This window comes from Podarcis muralis, chromosome 5 (assembly GCF_964188315.1).
Source record: "Podarcis muralis chromosome 5, rPodMur119.hap1.1, whole genome shotgun sequence".
Classification (NCBI taxonomy): domain Eukaryota; kingdom Metazoa; phylum Chordata; class Lepidosauria; order Squamata; family Lacertidae; genus Podarcis; species Podarcis muralis.
The window spans coordinates 41,615,498-41,633,865 of NC_135659.1; the positions used below are offsets into that span (position 1 = coordinate 41,615,498).

The window sequence follows — 18,368 nt, forward strand, 5'->3', positions numbered from 1 at the left end:
AAGAGCATGCCCATATTTTTTTTTAGATGAGCTGTAAGCTCTGCTAAGAAAATAAATGCTTTTCCATACAAACACGAAGGGAGTGCATCTTACTAGATAACACACCTTTTCCCTTCCTCCTGCCAAATTAAGATGATAGATCAATTGTACTATCCAAGTACTGCCACTTGGTTGATAACCAGCCATATATAGCGGTTCAAAAGAAGCAATGCTATTTCTTGTGCCCCCTCCTGCTTTGAAGAACAAATAAGGTTAACATGATGGGCAGCTCCATCAAACCTATGTAGCAAGAGGGGGGAATTTGTTTTTGTTTCAAAAGTGACAGAAACTGAAAGCCTAGATGATTTTTCATGTACAGCAAGAAGTCGTTCCCTCTCCCCCTCAGTTTTATAAGATCATGTTCGCAGTGTGAATGGACAAGAATAAAGCACTCTTGAATGAAATAATTTCTTGCTTTCATCTTGCATAATTCAAATCAGCAAGAGCCTTGCGGTGCTGTGGTGCCTTGCGCCACTGATGCTCAGCCTTTTCTTTAAAAACACCATTTATCTATCCTTGTGCAGCCGCATGTTCAATTTATCATCATACCTGCAGGATAATGCTCCCGAAAGCATTCTTCAGTAGATTAACTGCATCAGCGTGAGACAGCCCATCCAAAGGCTGCCCATTAATACTGACAATCCGATCGCCAACCTAAAAGGGAAAAAAAAGTACAATAGCTACAGAAAAATTGCTGGCATTAAGGAAAATTGGAAGAAAGCTCAACATTTCTTGCAAGTTCTGACTCTGCATACTCATGCTTCCCGGTTATAGAAAGACAATAGAGATCTGCTATGTTTTGATCATTGAGTACTTTTCATAGGGAGGATAAAACACTCCTCCTGGAAGTAATAGAACACAAACAAAGAGCTCCTACTTCACTGATAAATTTTGGAAGCAGAGAATTACACCAAAACACATCCTAAGTAGCAAAAGCCTACAGCAGTCCAAGCACATGCATGCGGCGCACAAAAGCACATTCTTTCAATATGCAGTGTCATGGGAGAAATCACATGATCTCTGGTAGATAGTATATCTGTGACCACAGATGTCAATGGGGTACATAGGAACCAATACTTACTACTGAAGATATAGGGTTTAGTATTAATTTTCTGCAACAGCCTGTTTAATTTTCCATTTGTCTCACTTAAATAAAGCGTGACATAAATGGCATGACAGTTATCACTGGCCTCATCACCTCCACACAGAGTCCTAGCATTCACCTAAAGAAGCAGGTCGAACCAAACAGTCTTACAGCAGATCCAGATGAAGTTCAGTCTTGAGGCCAGTTCACACAGTGAAAAGGCAGCTTGTTTCCCCACACAATCTTCTTCCTATACACAACTTCATCCCTGACATGTGGTACGGAGTAGAGTACTACTGCTATCATGGAAATCGCTGTAGGGTACATATGTGTACCAGTGGTGCACACAATATGGCTCCCCATGTTCCCAGGATAAGTTGTTGTTTTCTGAGTGGGAAGAATTCCAGAGCTGTATAGTAAACACTTGAAATGCCTCTCTGCAAGCTCTTCTTCTTTTAGCGAGAGTGCATGAACAGTTCAGGAAAGAAGGCACTTATATCTTATCTTGCTGTTTTTAGGCAACCATAATCTTTGTGGTACTTATACTTGCATCTTTACATCACTATAGTTAAGTATATTGATACAAAAGCTACAAAGATATTCTACCTTCAAAAATAAAAATAAAATGGTACTATTAACCAAATAGTAGGCACTAAATCTCGGAGCCATTTCAGGCAATCAAAACATGCTTCGGCTTTCCATGGGAGACATTTTTTTAAAAAAAGAGGTTATTTCTATGCACATCTTTACTGAATACCCTAAACATTTAGGGCCAAGTAAGACATTCAGGATCTTTGCCACCCAGTGTATTCTGTGGGGTCCCTGGGGACTTGGGCTGTTTGCCATGGCTTGGGCTGTTTGCCAAAACAGCTGCCAGCTCTTGGAAAGAGTTCCTATGATTGCAGAAGCTGAAAAATACATGGTGGCAATGACATAAATAATTGCTCTGAACCTATGGCTGTACCCATGGATGTCCCGGGTCACAATTTAAGTTCTCTACACACATGTTTCATCAGGAAAGTCAAATAACATAGTGTTGAGCACATTTTAAGTGTCTGAAGTGGCTTCTCAATCACCAAATACTTGGTTAAATAGCAATCATATTTCTTAGAGTTAGGCAGAGAGGAAGGTACATAGAAGACACACAATGGCCCAGTTTGCAGATCATATTAAAACTAACTATAATTTAATGGGAGTGAAACAAACTGCCAAATCACAAGCAGTAAGCCAAGAACAATACTTATGTTTTGTTTGGAGGAAACATGAGCCCTGGTCCATGTGACATGACAAGCCAGGCTTTGGCTTTGCTGTGCCTGCAGTGCAGGATCAGGGGTGCAACACTACGGGAACTTCTGAGCAGTGTGCACCAGCAAACTGCTTGTTCACATGACATCACAGTTTGCTTTGAACTATGGTTTAATGTGAAGCACAAGCCAGGCCAGTGGATCTAGCACAAGACAATCCATATGGGTTTTAAGTAAATTCATAGAGACAATTTGTGTTCTTTCAGCTTCCTTGCTTTGTTGAAATGGCAGATTGCATGACATGACTCTGGTTCCAGAAACCAGAGTCCATTTAAAAGGCAATTTTCTATTATTACTGTTATGCAATCACTCACAGTAGTTGACACAGGTGGTTTTGCTAATCAGAAGTAAGAAAGAAGCACATTTCACAGTTCGAAATAGAATGGAAATGCCTGTCCGAGTATATCGAACAATATATAACCCTTGCAGTTTTCTTGGGGGGGGGGGGAATAAAATCAGCAACATGAAAATAAAGACAATATATATGGATAATTTTATCTTTTTCACTTACTTTTAGTTTGTGTGTACGTGCTGCTACTCCACTGGCTTGAATCATGGCAATGAAGATTGGAATGTCTCCCAATGGGCTTCCTTTGCCCCCAGCTATGCTGATACCAAGAGCATCATTTGGACCCTTAACAGAGAGGTTAGCAACATAACTATTTGTGTTGACATCATTCAAGACATTTAACACATGGGCCTTAGTGATAAATAAAACCAAGCATGACAGTGATGCGAAATTTCTAGCAATTTCCTGTGCATCGTTCAATATTGATTTAGCAACAACTAAGTCCAGGGGATGAAGGGACGCGGGTGGCGCTGTGGGTAAAACCTCAGTGCCTAGGACTTGCCGATCGCATGGTCGGCGGTTCGAATCCCCGCGGCAGGGTGAGCTCCCGTCTTTCAGTCCCAGCTCCTGCCCACCTAGCAGTTCAAAAGCACCCCCAAGTGCAAGTAGATAAATAGGTGCCGCTTTCTAGCGGGAAGGTAAACGGTGTTTCCGTGTGCTGCGCTGGTGCTGGCTTGCCAGAGCAGCTTCGTCACGCTGGCCACGTGACCCGGAAGTCTCTCCGGACAGCGCTGGCCCCCGGCCTCTTAAGTGAGATGGGCGCACAACCCTAGAGTCGGACACGACTGGCCCATACGGGCAGGGGTACCTTTACCTTACCTTAAGTCCAGGTGATGTATGCGTGTATGGAAAGTCTGTTCAATTGGAGAAGTAAAACACAACCTAAAGGCAGTCACTGGTTCTTTTATATGAGACTCCTATTGATCCACAGAACCCTTAATTTGGTAGCAACTCATGCGCATAAGCTGCGGCAACATGATGGCACATATATCACATACAAAGGCCACTACACCACTAGTAGGTATTGATATAATTTAACTAAGGATGGGTGAGTAAAATGGCCAAACTCTGTTTTGGTCCCATGTTCACATACAGCCCAAAGTGAATTCATCACCTCTCATTAAAAAATAAATAAATCTGCAAATAAAAACTGAACTTTTTTTTTTTAAGAAATAAATGTAGAAATATTTTGGGTTTGTTTTTTTTAAGAAACAAACGCGGCTAACTTTTACACACGGGAAGAACCTTATGTAGCTCCATTCACTTAAAATAATAACTAAATGCTTTGAAAAGTAAGAAAAGCCACTCACTCTTGTTATTTCCACAGTCCTCGGGCTCATATCTGTCCCAACTAATAAAGAAATGAACAATTAGTTTCTGTAATTAAAAGATAATGCCATCAGGAGATTATAGACCCTGGTTGCTGTTTCAAAATTATCACTGATGAAAAGCTTGTTTATGCCAGAGCAAGAAATACATTATGCAACTGGAAAAGGACTTAGCGTCTGCCATTCACTGAGCATGGAAGTGGGGAACCCATTATCCACTGAAGTGTGTTCAAGTGTATACCCCCAATAGACACAAGGTGACTGTTGCATATCTTTGCCCAGAGATGGTGATACCATATGGGTATCCTTTGCCTAACTTTTGATTTATTAGGTTTGTTGCAAATGATATACTGTATTTTTCGCCCTATAGGACGCACTTTTCCCCCTCCAAGAAGGAAGGGGAAATGTGTGTGCGTCCTATGGGGCGAATGCAGGCTTTCGCTGAAGCCTGGAGAGCGAGAGGGTTTGGTGCGCACCGACCCCTCTCACTCTCCAGGCTTCAGAAAACTCTGCACAAGCCGCGGGAGCCCTCCCCGGCTTGCGCAGCGCTGCCTCTCATCCCGAAGCCCCGGCGCACTCAGCAGTCGCGTCAGGGCTTCGGGTAGCTCTGCGCAAGCCGCGGGAGCCCTCCCCCGGCTTGCGCAGAGCCGCCTCTTATCCCCAAGCCCCAGCGCACTGGGCAGTCGCGCCAGGGCTTCGGGTAGCTCTGCGCAAGCCGCGGGAGGGCTCCCCCGGCTTGCGCAGAGCCGCCTCTTATCCCGAAGCCCCGGCGCGCTCAGCAGTCGCGCCGTGGCTTCGGGTAGCTCTGCGCAAGCCGCGGGAGGGCTCCCCCGGCTTGTGCAGAGCCGCCTCTTATCCCGAAGCCCCGGCGCTCTGGGCAGTCACGCCGTGGCTTCGGGTAGCTCTGCGCAAGCCGTGGGAGGGCTCCCCCGGCTTGCGCAGAGCCGCCTCTTATCCTGAAGCCCCGGCGCGCTCAGCAGTCGCGTCGGGGCTTCGGGTAGCTCTGCGCAAGCCGCGGGAGGGCTCCCACGGCTTGCGGAGAGCCGCCTCTTATCCCGAAGCCGCGGCGCACTGGGCAGTCGCGCCGTGGCTTCAGGTAGCTCTGCGCAAGCCGCGGGAGGGCTCCCCCGTCTTGCGCAGAGCCGCCTCTTATCCTGAAGCCCCGGTGCGCTCAGCAGTTGCGTCGGGGCTTCGGGTAGCTCTGCGCAAGCCGCGGGAGGGCTCCCACGGCTTGTGCAGAGCAGCCTGTTCTGGCGGCTGGGGTCGGGGGAAGCTCGGGCTTCCCCCGCCCCAGCTCCGCGCCTGGGGGGGAAATAAATTTTTTTCTTTATTTCCTCCCCAAAAAACTAGGTGCGCCTTATGGGCCGGTGCGTCCTATGGGGCGCAAAATACGGTAAATACTAGGGGTGTGCAACTGCAAGCCTTGGAACCTAATTCAGTGCTTTGGAAAACAGCAAGCCCTGATCTAAAGTGCTTCGTAGGCTGACCAATGTAGTTTGGGGTCTGCCTGAATTTGCTCTCTGCCCTGATCACTATTAGGAGATTAAAAATTAGCTATAGGTTTTCTGGACAATGGGTGAAATGTGCAAGCGTAGTAGTTCTTGCAGAGTGCATAGTAGTAGTTCTTGCAGACTGCCAACTTATATTTTGGTCAGTGAACACCCTAAATAAATACCTTTCAATGCTTAACTACGTACACTAAAATGTTCATAACTAGAATTACCGTATTTTTCGCCCTATAGGACACACTTTTTCCCCTCCAAAAATGAAGGGGAAATGTGTGTGCGTCCTATGGGGCGAATGCAGGCTTTCGCTGAAGCCTGGAGAGCAAGAGGGGTCGGCGCGCACCAACCCCTCTTGCTCTCCAGGCTTCAGGAAGCTATCCCCCTAGCCCGGCAAGCTCCCAGAGCGATGCCAAAGCTGCGCGCACCTTCGCCATCGCTCTCCGACCCGTTCTGGGGGCTGGGGGCGGGGGAAGCTCGGGCTTCCCCCACCCCCAGCCCCACAAACTCCGGGAGTGATGGCGAAGGTGCGCTCACCTTCGCCAGTGCTCTCCGACCCACTCTGAGGGCTGGGGAAGCTCGGGCTTCCCCCACCCCCAGCCCCGCAAGCTCCGCGAGCGATGGCGAAGGTGCATGCACGTTCGCCAGTGCTCTCCGACCCACTCTGGGGGCTGGGGAAGCTCGGGCTTCCCCAGCCCCGCAAGCTCCGGGAGCGATGGCGAATGTGCGCGCAGCTTCGGCATCGCTCTGGCTCCCATTCTGGGGGCTGGGGTCGGGGGAAGCTTGGGCTTCCCCCGCCCCAGCCCCGTGCCTGGCGGGGGGAAAATAATTTTTCCCCCTTTATCCCCCCCCCCCAAATCTAGGTGCATCCTATGGGCCGATGCGTCCTATAGGGTGAAAAATACGGTAATTGCAGATATTTAGGGGGGTGGAGAGCCATATAGCTGAAAAATTAAAGTCTGGTTGGGCTTTTCCTTCAGTATTTAGAAATGACTTGGATATGCCAGTTGCCCATTATAAATTAAGTAGTTTATTGGGCCCTGAACCTTAGTAGGTAACAGACAACTTTAAGATGTTGCACGAAGTGGAATCAAAACAGGAAAAACAGGACCTGGGCTACTTCAAATGCAATGTGAGAAACTGTAATTAGCACATTAGAAATGCCTAATCATCTGCTCCATATTTCACAGGACTATTTCATATTTAGGAGTTATTGCTAAGAATTGCTTCCTTGCTACATACAGAAGTAAATACCTAACTAGGTTTATAAATGAACAGAATAAGATGGCAGTGAACATTCAGCATAATTCACAGGGTTGTATTGGTTTGCAGGTTCTGTCCCATACCTGAGTTTCTGTGAGAGGAATCAGCAGACGACCTCTTAGTGCTGACAAAATTCTGTAAAGTGGAGATAACTGGAGCAAATGTAGGGTGAAAGTGGCTATGAACACTGTGTTGGCTTATCTGAAATGCAAAGGCAAAACCGGTAAGGATGAAGGAAGGAACCAAGTTGTATTTTGTACCTGCAGAGGCTTCCAGTCCTCTGGAAGGCCGTCCCCCACACAATGTATTACAGAAATCCAAAATGGAAGTTATCAGAGCTTTTCTTGTCCAGTATCCATCCATGGCCTCACTAAAGAATGAAGAAATAATATCTGCAACCTGCTCCCCTCACTACGACATTGGATGAGATCTTCCAGAAGCACTGACAGATAGTGCTACTAAGAACTCTCACAGACAGCTGCTGACACTAATGTTAAACAGATAAGTCACACGATCACATGGAAGCACTTGTTTTTCTTTTACATATGGATGCCCAACATCTGTGTTTAAAAAAGGTTCAAAGAGATTGGATGGTAGACAGGCAACACAATTCTGCTTGGCTTCTTAACTAGACCAAGTAAGAGAGAATTTACAGAATAAACTCCAGGAAAGCTTTGAGAGGTTAGAACTCCTATGTGTTCTAATACAGCAAGAGTATTTCACCGAAACATTTCATTCGCCAACCAAATCTGGTGCCCAGCTGCCAAGTTTTAGCTGTGCAGTCTCGTGTGTGAAAAAATCGAAAACCTCCTCTAGCTAAACAGATTTTTAGGCCACAGAGTGCTAATGAAATTTCTGCAGAATCTGGATTAGTGCTCCTCAGGGTGCATGGAGAATTCATTAGCAGTAGCTGTCAGCTCTCTAGAGTTCTCTTCAAACTAGCAGGGAATAAGGCAAAGGAATAATACACATGTTGACTGGGAAGGTTGCAGTGCAGCAGTTCAGGTGAAGCAAAATGAGAGCTTGGCACCTGGGTGTCTGCGACAGAAGGGCACACAGGCTGGGAAATGACAGCAAGCGGAAACAGGAACTGGTGATAAATGACTTACTTAACAATCTCCATGCTTTCCTGTGAAAATCCTAGTGATTGCTGGCCAGAATACAATACAGCCTTTTCTTTATTATTGGCACATGTTATTTGCATAATGTTGATACATGACTTTTTTCAACTGTTTCCCACATATTTTATTGCTGAAAAGCTTGCTAGACACATTGGTGGCTCCAAGTGGACCGAAGGGCAAGATAAAAGTGAAAACAAAATCTATTGTTCTCAGCCTGTCGGTGCAATTATTGATTTCATTTTTAAAAAGTACAAGTGCACAGTAAAATTGTCCATGTATTATGAAATGGAATACCATTTCATAATAATTTTCTTTCCAAAAACAAAGAAAATATGGTTACGAATTACTTGATTTTGTTATTGTATGTTTTCTGTATTATGTGTTATTTTTTTATTATGTGTTTTTTTTTTAATTCTTATGTGCTCTCTTTTGTTTATTGTATTATGGTGATGGTTTTATATGTGTTTGGTGATTATAAATGTCTAAAATCTTTAATAAATATTTTATAAAAAAAAAAAAATGAAATGGAATGCCAAGCCATTTTCTGTCTCTTAAGGTGGCTGTAATGTCCAATGGTTAATACACAGACATCTGGGTCACCCAAAATATTGAAACAACAAGCTTGACTCTCTGGGTTACGACTATAGCTGGGTTGTAAGACCAATTTCCAGAGTTACGTCTGACAAGGTCAAATCTTCACATCCTGAGTTTTATATCATCAGCTTCCCATTTCTTATTAATGCACCATCTGCCACTAACCTGACTGTTTTGAGATGTCTTCCGTGATGACAGCCAAGATCCAGCTTTCAGTCGTCCAATCTCTAGTTGTACAAGCCCTTGGGCACACTTTGGATATGCAAAGAAACGTACAGCATTTACACTCTGGTGGCTTTTTAATTTCCCCCCTAGATATATTACCCCCACCCCCATGCAAACAATCATACTTTTGCCTAAACCACAACCACATGGTAACGTAAAAAAAAAAATCGGTTTCCAGAAACCTTGTAAACATGATTTAGTGCTCAAGAATACACTATGCACTTACCTTAAGAATTGTAGCAACCACCTCTTGTGACGCATGCCTTACATCCTCCCCATTGACAGACAAGATCTGATCCCCTTGAATTAGTCTCCCATCAAGGTCAGCGGCTCCTCCTTTTACGACGTCAGAGATAAATACTCCACTTCCATTTCTAACAGTTGAAAAGAAGCACATTGCTGCACCACTAAAAATATTTTCTAAAAACAATTTGCACATTGTATGTTCTCTGTTGCTCTGCATTTTATTCTAGATATCTAATGATATCCCCCCCTTTCTAGACTTTTTATCTGCTCTTATTTGATTTTTATGGTTGTACTACTCCTTAATGTGCTATGTATACTGGCAATTTTCTGTTGTGGATTTTATTATTATTAACCAATAGGATATAACTGTAACAAGCAAATAAATAATTGTTAAAAGGTACATACAATTCCTAGGAATATAGGCATTTAGATATTGCTAACCAGGACAAGCTCCTGCCAACCTAGCAGTTCGAAAGCACGTCAAAGTGCAAGTAGATAAATAGCGGGAAGGTAAACGGCATTTCCATGCACTGCTCTGGTTTGCCAGAAGCGGCTTAGTCCTGCTGGCCACATGACCTGGAAGCTGTACGCCGGCTCTCTTGGCCAATAAAGCAAGATGAGCGCCGCCACCCCAGAGTCGGTCACGATTGGACCTAATGGTCAGGGGTCCCTTTACCTTTACCTTTATCCAGGACAAGCAACACAATACAAATCCTGTCTTGAGTTTTAAGGAGCAGCTACTTGAATCACAGAAGAATTATAGAGTTGGAAGGGACCATAAGCATCACCTAGGCCAACCCACTGTTGCTCCATGTGGGGCTCGAACCCACAGCTCTGAGATTAAGAGTCTCATGTTGTCTACCGACTAAACTATTCCTCTTAATGCTTGTTCATCAGACCACACACTGGTCTTAAAATGAAAACACTGGTTTTCTTATGTGGCTAAATCATTCTTGCTATCAGTGTACTCTCAGAAATCGATATACGACGGTCAACATTATTACTTCCATATTTTAGATAGGGTGTTGAGAGAGTTAACAGCTTGCCTAAGGTTGCCTCGTGAGTCAGAAGCTGAGGTGACATTCTGACTGGCAGCTGTCATTACACTACAGTAGCTCTCAGGTACTACGTTTGTCCTCCTAAATGTAAAAGGAAAATCGGATTCAGGTATAATGCATCTAATTGCATGTTTCACCTTTCTACTTGTAGAAAAGCTAAAGGTGTAACAACCATTACAAATATTGCACCTGTTCTGAAAGAGCACATAATCTTTGCAGCTTATTCTGTGGAGGGATCTTCAGTTTAAGAGAAGACAAGGCTCTGTAATGTTCTGCACACAGAGCTATGATTAAGTGTAACCCTTACCGTTTCCCAACAATGCTTAGCCCTAAGCCTCTGCCCATTTTCCTTTGTAAGTCTACATGGAAAATTTCCAAATTCTCTTCATCTTTATAATGAGCTTCATCTCTATACACAACCAGTTGTACTTTCTGAGGCGTCTGTCTCAAGGCTGTTATAGCATCTTCATGGCTGGCATTCCTCAAGTCTATGCCATTAACCTAGAATAAAACAGAAGCATATTATATTCTTTGCTTATTGGATTTTAATTAGTCTAGCAAAGTAATACTTCAGAACAAATCACAATTTCTATCGTTAAAGAAGTCATATGAATAAAGGAAGCAACACTTTGGCAGCATTTCATGCTTAAAATCTTGTAGCCAGGAGGTCTGAAAGAGTCCCACTGCAAAATCCCAGAACTTCCACTCTATGCTAGTCATTCTTGTTCACTGATTAATACAATTCATTGTATTATTTCATTTTAGGTTGCAATTATAGAAAAGCAAGGTTAGAAGAGGCCAGATGTCCTCTAGCATACTATTGTCACATGCCACCCTGATCTCCAAATGCTGCAAGGCACCAGGGTATGTGTTTCCTTTTGGACAATGAGGAACAGCAGAATCTGTGGTTATTTACACATATACACAACCTGTGCTTAGATGGAGAGTGCAGAGCATTGATATCCCGATAAGGTCCTGTTCCTTCCACTGTTGCACCCTCAGATTCCAAACATTGTGTCTGACCCTCTTTGCAGTATAAAACAAGACAGCCCGCCTTGAGCTCTGGCCCCCACCCAGCTTGCAAAACTCGCATTTCTCCCGTTAAGCTTACATCATCCAAACTGAAATCCTACACCCTTTAAACCCCCATCGTCTCTTCCCACTAACACACAGCTGGAGGAGGGGCTCCACCCCTCCTGGTCTTGCATAGTCTTCACCCTCCTAACAGCTTTCTGGATGGGTCAATAGCTCAGCCATTAATATCTTTGTTCCTCTTATGACCCACACTCAGCTGGCTATCCCAGGCTGGCCTGGCTCATTAGCATAAGATGAATCCAGCGGAGTTTGGCACAGTTTAATAAAACCTTGATTAATTCCAACTTTTAATAAATCCAGGAATTATGGGGAGAATCTAGCAGCCAGGAGTTTAGGGAATCCTTGCCCCCTCCCCCAATTTATAACAGTACTCTGTAATGTGGTCAGTTACCTTTATGTTTACCTTATCTGAAGCATAACTATTTTTAAAAATGTTTGGTCATGAACATACATAGTATCCATTTTTAGTTTCTGATGAAGTAAGAATTTTTAAGCATACATTAGGGAGAACTATCATCCATGGATCCCCTTACGAGTTCTATGGGAAACTTTCTTAGCATTTTATAGTACAAATTCAGCATGTCTGAAGTCTATTCAGTAGACTACTTTTTGAAATATAGAGTAATTATCATCATCAATCACCCACCCTCCATCCTAAGATCCCAGGGTGGGTAATAAATTTAAGCAACAATGATTTACCTGCTTTTAAAAAAAATGGTCACAGGGATGGAAGATGGTTTTGATTGGTCCACTTTTCACAGTGGACCAGCCCATTCAAACATTCCCAAACTTGGTCACTGATCAGAACACAACTTCCAGTTAGATTGTGAACTTCTCTAGATTTTGTGATGTGGTTTCAGTATGCAAAGAATGTCCACAAAAAGGGATATTTCATGGGGAGAATGCATTGGAAAAAGTGTATTTTACATAGAAAGTGCATATAAAATGGATACAATTTAAATGCAGACTTTCTGTGTATTCTTTTAAAAAATCCACACAATTGGACAGAATGGACCTATGATTCTGTGTCAGCAAAACTGAAACTGGACAGAAATAGACCGGTCTATTTAACCCCAGCTGATGCCTTAAAAAGTACACATACCATTCTGAGACCACCTTGAAAATGCAAATTTCCCATTATTCTTTACACTAGCCACCAAAGCAGAGGGCTGTAGTCTTAATATCTGCTTACGATTTGGAGGGTTAAGACTCTCCATTTTTGTAAACATGTTAGAACTCATATACCAGTAGCTGTTTAGCCATTAATTTGTAACCAATGTTCTTTTTCTGTTAAGATTTAGGCAATTCGATAATTTGAATCATAAGAGAATAATTTTTCTAGATTCCAATAGATGGCACACCAGACCACCACTGCAACTTTAAATTGCTCTTAAAACTAATGCTACAGTTAAAACATTCCAGTTTAATGAACACAGTCAGGATCACTATTTTATTTTTAAACATTTTCTTTAGTTTTTACCTGGACTAATTTTCTGTTTGCTTTACCCTGGACACCAAAGTGATCTCTTGTAACATGAATCAAAGCCCACAGGAGCCTGATTCCCAGAATTTCACTCTGGACTGGTAGCTATGTTCTCTTAAACTCAAAGGATAGATGGGATTATGCAGTAAACTTTAGCTAGCAGAGTTTTGGTGGAGCACTGCAGCCCTCAGCAATGGTTAAATTGTAGATAACTTTAATCTTGCATATTGTACGCTTCATATTGTATGTAATAGTATTTTCCTTTCTCAATAATTCAATCATGTATAATGTGCCCTTGATACTATTATGCTTATACGTTTTATAAACCAAAATGCATTCACTGGTTTTCTGATGATGCATTTAAAATAAATCTTTCCAAACAGATTTTGGCCTATCGGTCACCACCCTCTTGCCCACCAGGCAAAATTAAGAACCTTGTTTTTATAAAGCACATGGATGTTGGCTTCCTTTAGATGAATAGCACTTGATTTCACCTTGAAATGTTGCCAGTTATTATCCAGGTGTCTCATCCCCTGTTTTCATCCCAGGACCGCAATGCCACTGATTACATGATTTCTCTTGGAAACAGCGGAGAATATGCAACAGATACCCGATAACCCATTTTATTGTTGAACCTCTTCCATACAAAAATAACTTTAGCCTTCATCATAAAATGAGCCACAAAGCCTGCTCAGCCTGTGCTGATCTAGCTCTCTGCGGTATAGAGAGATGGAGGGCCAGTGTTGGCTGAAGACTTTAGTATGTGCGGACTGCAGCAATTAGACATACACCTGACAACCTGCAAAATCTCAGTGCAAACATGCACTGTGAAAAGAAATATGCAAATACACATGCACCTTGTGAATTCAGAGAAAAATAAAAAGACATGCTACCTACAAGTACTGTAACCAGAAAGTATGGGGTGAGGCATGGATGTGTGCGTGTTCATGTGCATACAGACATCCATGCTCATATGCCTGGCTTTGACAAGGCAAATCAATAAAACCTAAATGAATCTACACTGAATTCTTAGATGAGTTCTAATGGCCACAAACTGTACCAAGCACCAGGGCATGCAACGGCCGCATACCTGAGACTCCAGGGGAGTGGCGGTTTGTGGTCTGATACGGCCCAGTCTTGGGGCCAAATTCTGCACAATGTGGCCATTGGGGGATGGCAGAGCCTCTCCACAGGGCCACATCGCTTGGTGCACCCATTTAAATGGGCCAATCATAGTGAGCTGACGGGTGTGCTTGCGGCAGCCGTTCTGGCTTCACTCAAGTTTGCCTATTCATTATACAGTGGTACTTCTGTTTTCAAACGTCTTGGAAGCCAAATGTTTCGGTTTTCAAAGGCTGAAAACCCAGAAGTAATTGCTTCCATTTTCGAACGCGCTTTGGAAGTCAAACAGCTTCTGCTGTGTGTTTTTCTTTTTTCTCCATTGACTTTGCCGACCGCCCAGGGAATAATTTTGTTCCTGCAGACCAACTGGCCAGGCTGTGGGTTTTTGCCTCCCTCAGAGCAATCATCACAACGTTGGGCAGATAAGTCATTAGGTTGGATCATTAGCTTATTGTATACCCCACTAAAGCGAACTGGGAAAATGTGCTTCTGCCCAGGAGTCCACATGGCCACTGATGGACCATAGCACGCCTCCAGGTGACGGCCCTAATGGGTTCACTCTAATTTGATGTATGGCATAGGGTGACTCTCGATCTAGGTGTGTGTTTTTAATCAACCAGTAGGAGGGTTGGTTGATACTCATTGCCTTCGTCAAAACCTACTTACAGCTGTAATCAATAAAAGTTGTGGCCAGTTTCAATTCAATACTGATGTCCTGTGTCTTATTTCTACCCTTGGCTGGCCCTGCGCCACGCCACATGCACGCGCTTTTTGCACCTGGGTCTGCAAACATGTTTCCTGTATGGTCCATTAACAATCTATTGGTTGATATGTCCATTCTGCTATTAATGACACATTACTGTGATACACAGCTGTTATTTAAGAATAGCAGCCAAAATAGGAATAGCAGCCAAAACAAGAAACATTCGGTGAAAGAGCTGTTAAGGGTAATTCCCAAGCAGCCCTCATTGTTTTCCTAACCTCCTTACATGGAAGCCCTAATAGGTGTACTGGGAATTTCTCTTGCCTTGACAGTGAGGTACTTCTATCCACTCTGCAACCATCATGAATGGACTTCTTTTCTAAGCTACAATCAAACGCCAACTTTTTTCTTAACCCTTCCTTACCTGATATCTTAATGCAAGACACATGAAAAATCAGTAATGTTTATAAAGTGGCTTGTAAAAACATAGCCTCAGTTGATATGAAGATAAGTTACAGAAGATAAAAACAGCTTCTGCTTTCAGTTAATAGATACAAGATTTTAAGGGTTCAGAAATAATTTGAAATACTTAAATCAAAATGGGCTGGGTAAATAAGGTTAAACTGACAGCTCATCAAAAAGAAAGATGGTAAATAAAAATAATTTTGTGACATATGGTGAAAAGTGATATAACATTTATCATCTCATGACACTAATGCCTACTGTCTAAATTTTTAAATTGAACATGAAAATGCTGTTGCATATCTGATGAAAAGGAAAAAGTTGTTTGGCAATGAATATTGCTAAATGAAAGTTTGTATGAGTTTCTTCTCTAATATTTAGTATTTATGTTTACAATATGTTCATAATTTGCATTCATATGGTTTCGCCTGTATTTTATATAGTTGCGATGTGCTAAATATACATATGTATTTTTTGAAATACTAAATGTTGAAGAAATCTGATCAATAGATGTGTATGGACCTCAACATTTTAAGTAGATGAAGTAGATAAAAAGCACATTATCTATTATTATTTAGAGGAATAAGTCAATTATTTCAGCCATGTTTCTTGCACAATGCATGGTTTTCCCTCTTAAAATATTGGCTTTGTATGAAACAGAGAAATATTTGAAGAGTTAAATAATGAATCTTACCTCAAGGATTTGATCACCAGCCCAAAGTCGGCCATCTCTAGCCGCTGCGCCTTCTTCATACACTTCATGTATTACAATAGCATCCTAACAGAACACATAATCTCAGTATCAATGCTTATATATTAAAAGTAAGTTCCGAGACCACAGTCCAGAATGCAGAACTGACATGAAAATACTGTGACCTTTCCTATCATCGTCATTTTCATGTACCTCACCCATCTGACTGGGTTGCCCCAGCCACATATATTACGCTGATGATCTCTTAACCATTGTGGCAAAATACTGAGAGTGTTGCAAGATCACTCACAGAGGCACACATTTCCCCAGAACAACTATAACCACATAGTGGGCAACTTTAACCAGCTTCATACCATGCTTTCACGTATTTGTTAAGGTGGAAACCTGGTCAGTAAGTTCTAATCAGGGTTAATGCTGTTGAAAGAGGATGAAATTCACTTTGAATCGAACATTCAGTTCTATAGCCTCAAAGTGTACTGTGATTAGCAGCACTGGTTGCCAATTTGTTTCTGGGTCTACTTTGCAGTGCTGGTTTTGACATTATTTCAGACCTTAGGATTGTCATCTGAGGCTCTTTGTGCAAAGGAGATCCAGTGGGTGACAATGAAATAACACTTCTCCCCTAAAGTAGTTCCTTGTCTATGGAATGCTCTCCCCAGAGAGGCCCGCCTGACACCAACTTTATCAGCATTTCAGCATCAGACCAATATGTTTTGGGTGGTATTTAGCTGCCCAGAGTGGCTGGGGAAACTCAGCCAGATGGGCGGGGTATAAATAAATAATAATAATAATTAATTATTATTATTATTATTATTATTATTATTATTATTATTATTATTATTTCTGAGCATTTTGGCAGCACCAATGACTGGACATTTTTACTCTATGTATTTTTAACACGCTTGTGTATTTTTATTACAGCATTATATCTGCCATAGCCACTAAGGTAAAAGGGGGTTTCTTCCTCTTTTCAGTGCAAGAATCCAGATTTTGGCTAACATTAGCCATAATTTGGCTAATTATTCTGTGTAATACTTCCACCATATTATACACAGCTAGGCATGAGTGAAATCTGAACTCCAAGTCAACTTGCATTTTCAGTCCTGCATGCTTAACTTTTATAATTTAATATAAACTTATAATATATAATTTAAAACCATGGTGTTATGAGTAATGGCTGTTTTAAGGCCTTCACAGGGGTGTTCAGCCTTGTACAGCGTGGCTGCAAGTTAAATCCACCACAATAAATGAATTTGAAAAATATATTAACTTTATTACCAAGGCTGGAAAATATAGGCGGCAGCAGATGTTGCTTTAGGGAATGTTTCAGTGATATACACTTATTGTCAGCAGTAGACACCCCCCCCCCAAAAAAGGAGGGGGGAACACTTCAAACAGCACATTTTTTATCATTTCACCAGCAATGCCATTTGTTTTGAAATGAAATGCCACATACTCCCACGGAATATTCCCAAGCTATCAGTTTTAACAACCAGCCATACAAAATTGAGAAGGATGCACATACTCTGGAGGATAAGCTAAGAATTCAAAAACTGTATTTAAAAACCAGAGAGCTGTGCAGATAGCAACAGAAGGTTAAATTTGGCAGGAAGAAAGAATATGGGAAGAAATGCAGGGACAAGTATAAAATAGGAATAAATGTCTAGGCAGCCACATTTCTGACGTTGGTTTAGGGGTTATAATGAGCAAAGAACTGAGCATCAATCAAAAGCATGCTGTGTCATGACAAGGTCAACATCGTTCTAGCTTGCATCAACAAGAGCACTGCTTCTAAGACTAGGGAGTGCCTATAAGGTCATAAATTGAGAGCGCTGTCTGTGTCCCATCCTTGGTACAACAGGTAAAAAAAAGATTCTTGACAACCAGGATGCTCATGTCACAAAGCTCTATTTCTCTATAACATTGGAATCAGGAAAGGGTGTGAAAGCTCTGGATTGGCATCTGAATGCATGAGGGCTGATAAACTATGCTTGAAGAAGGAGGCTCTTTGGGTGGTTCCCACATTTGGGAACTATACAAGGTACCTGTTCTGGGTGGGGCTGTACTCCCTCTTAAGGAGCAGGTGTGCTGCTTGGGGGTACTCCTAGTTACATCGTTGTTACCAGAAGTCCAAATGTCCTCGGTGACTAGGAGCGACTTTTACCAGCTTTGCCTCGTTCACCAGCTAAAGCCATTCCTGGACAGAGATACCCTGCCCACTTTGGTCCATGCAGTGATAACCTCAAGACTGGATTACTGTAATGCGTTCTATGTGGGGCTGCCCATGGGTCTGGTTTGGAAGTTGCACAGGCTGCTCATCTACTACTGAGACAGGCTCATGGTCCTTGCATTGATTTACATAATTTACATCACCTGAACCATTATATCCTAGTTTGATTGTGGAGATAATCTGCAGGAGCACTGTTGGTCACTCCCCGAGCTGGAAAGGCTAATGTGACAACACGAAGACACAAAGCCTTTATAACTAGGATATAATGGCTCTCCCAATGGAAACTGGCTCTACCGGTGGAAAGCTTTACCAAGAAAGATTAAGCAGGTAGTTTCTGTTTCAACTTTTAAAGGCCAGCTGACAACTTCTGTATTCTGCTGCTATTATTATTATTATTATTATTATTATTATTATTATTATTTTATTTGCTGCCCATCTGACTGGGTTG

The 18,368-nt window shown here is 42.5% G+C and overlaps 1 protein-coding gene across 12 annotated transcripts in view; it reads right to left on the reverse strand.

Moving 5' to 3' along the window:
• The window catches only part of PATJ (PATJ crumbs cell polarity complex component), a 150,872-nt gene that overhangs the window by 12,936 nt on the left and 119,568 nt on the right, over positions 1-18,368 (reverse strand). For all 12 annotated transcript variants that reach the window (XM_077928678.1, XM_077928676.1, XM_077928675.1 and 9 more), the window contains 8 exons: positions 15,673-15,756; positions 10,421-10,614; positions 9,036-9,183; positions 8,750-8,836; positions 6,953-7,070; positions 4,087-4,127; positions 2,939-3,061; positions 589-693 (listed from right to left, as the gene is read on the reverse strand). In XM_077928678.1, the coding sequence (XP_077784804.1) occupies positions 589-693; positions 2,939-3,061; positions 4,087-4,127; positions 6,953-7,070; positions 8,750-8,836; positions 9,036-9,183; positions 10,421-10,614; positions 15,673-15,756 (900 nt within the window). The remainder of the gene's footprint in view (positions 1-588; positions 694-2,938; positions 3,062-4,086; positions 4,128-6,952; positions 7,071-8,749; positions 8,837-9,035; positions 9,184-10,420; positions 10,615-15,672; positions 15,757-18,368) is intronic.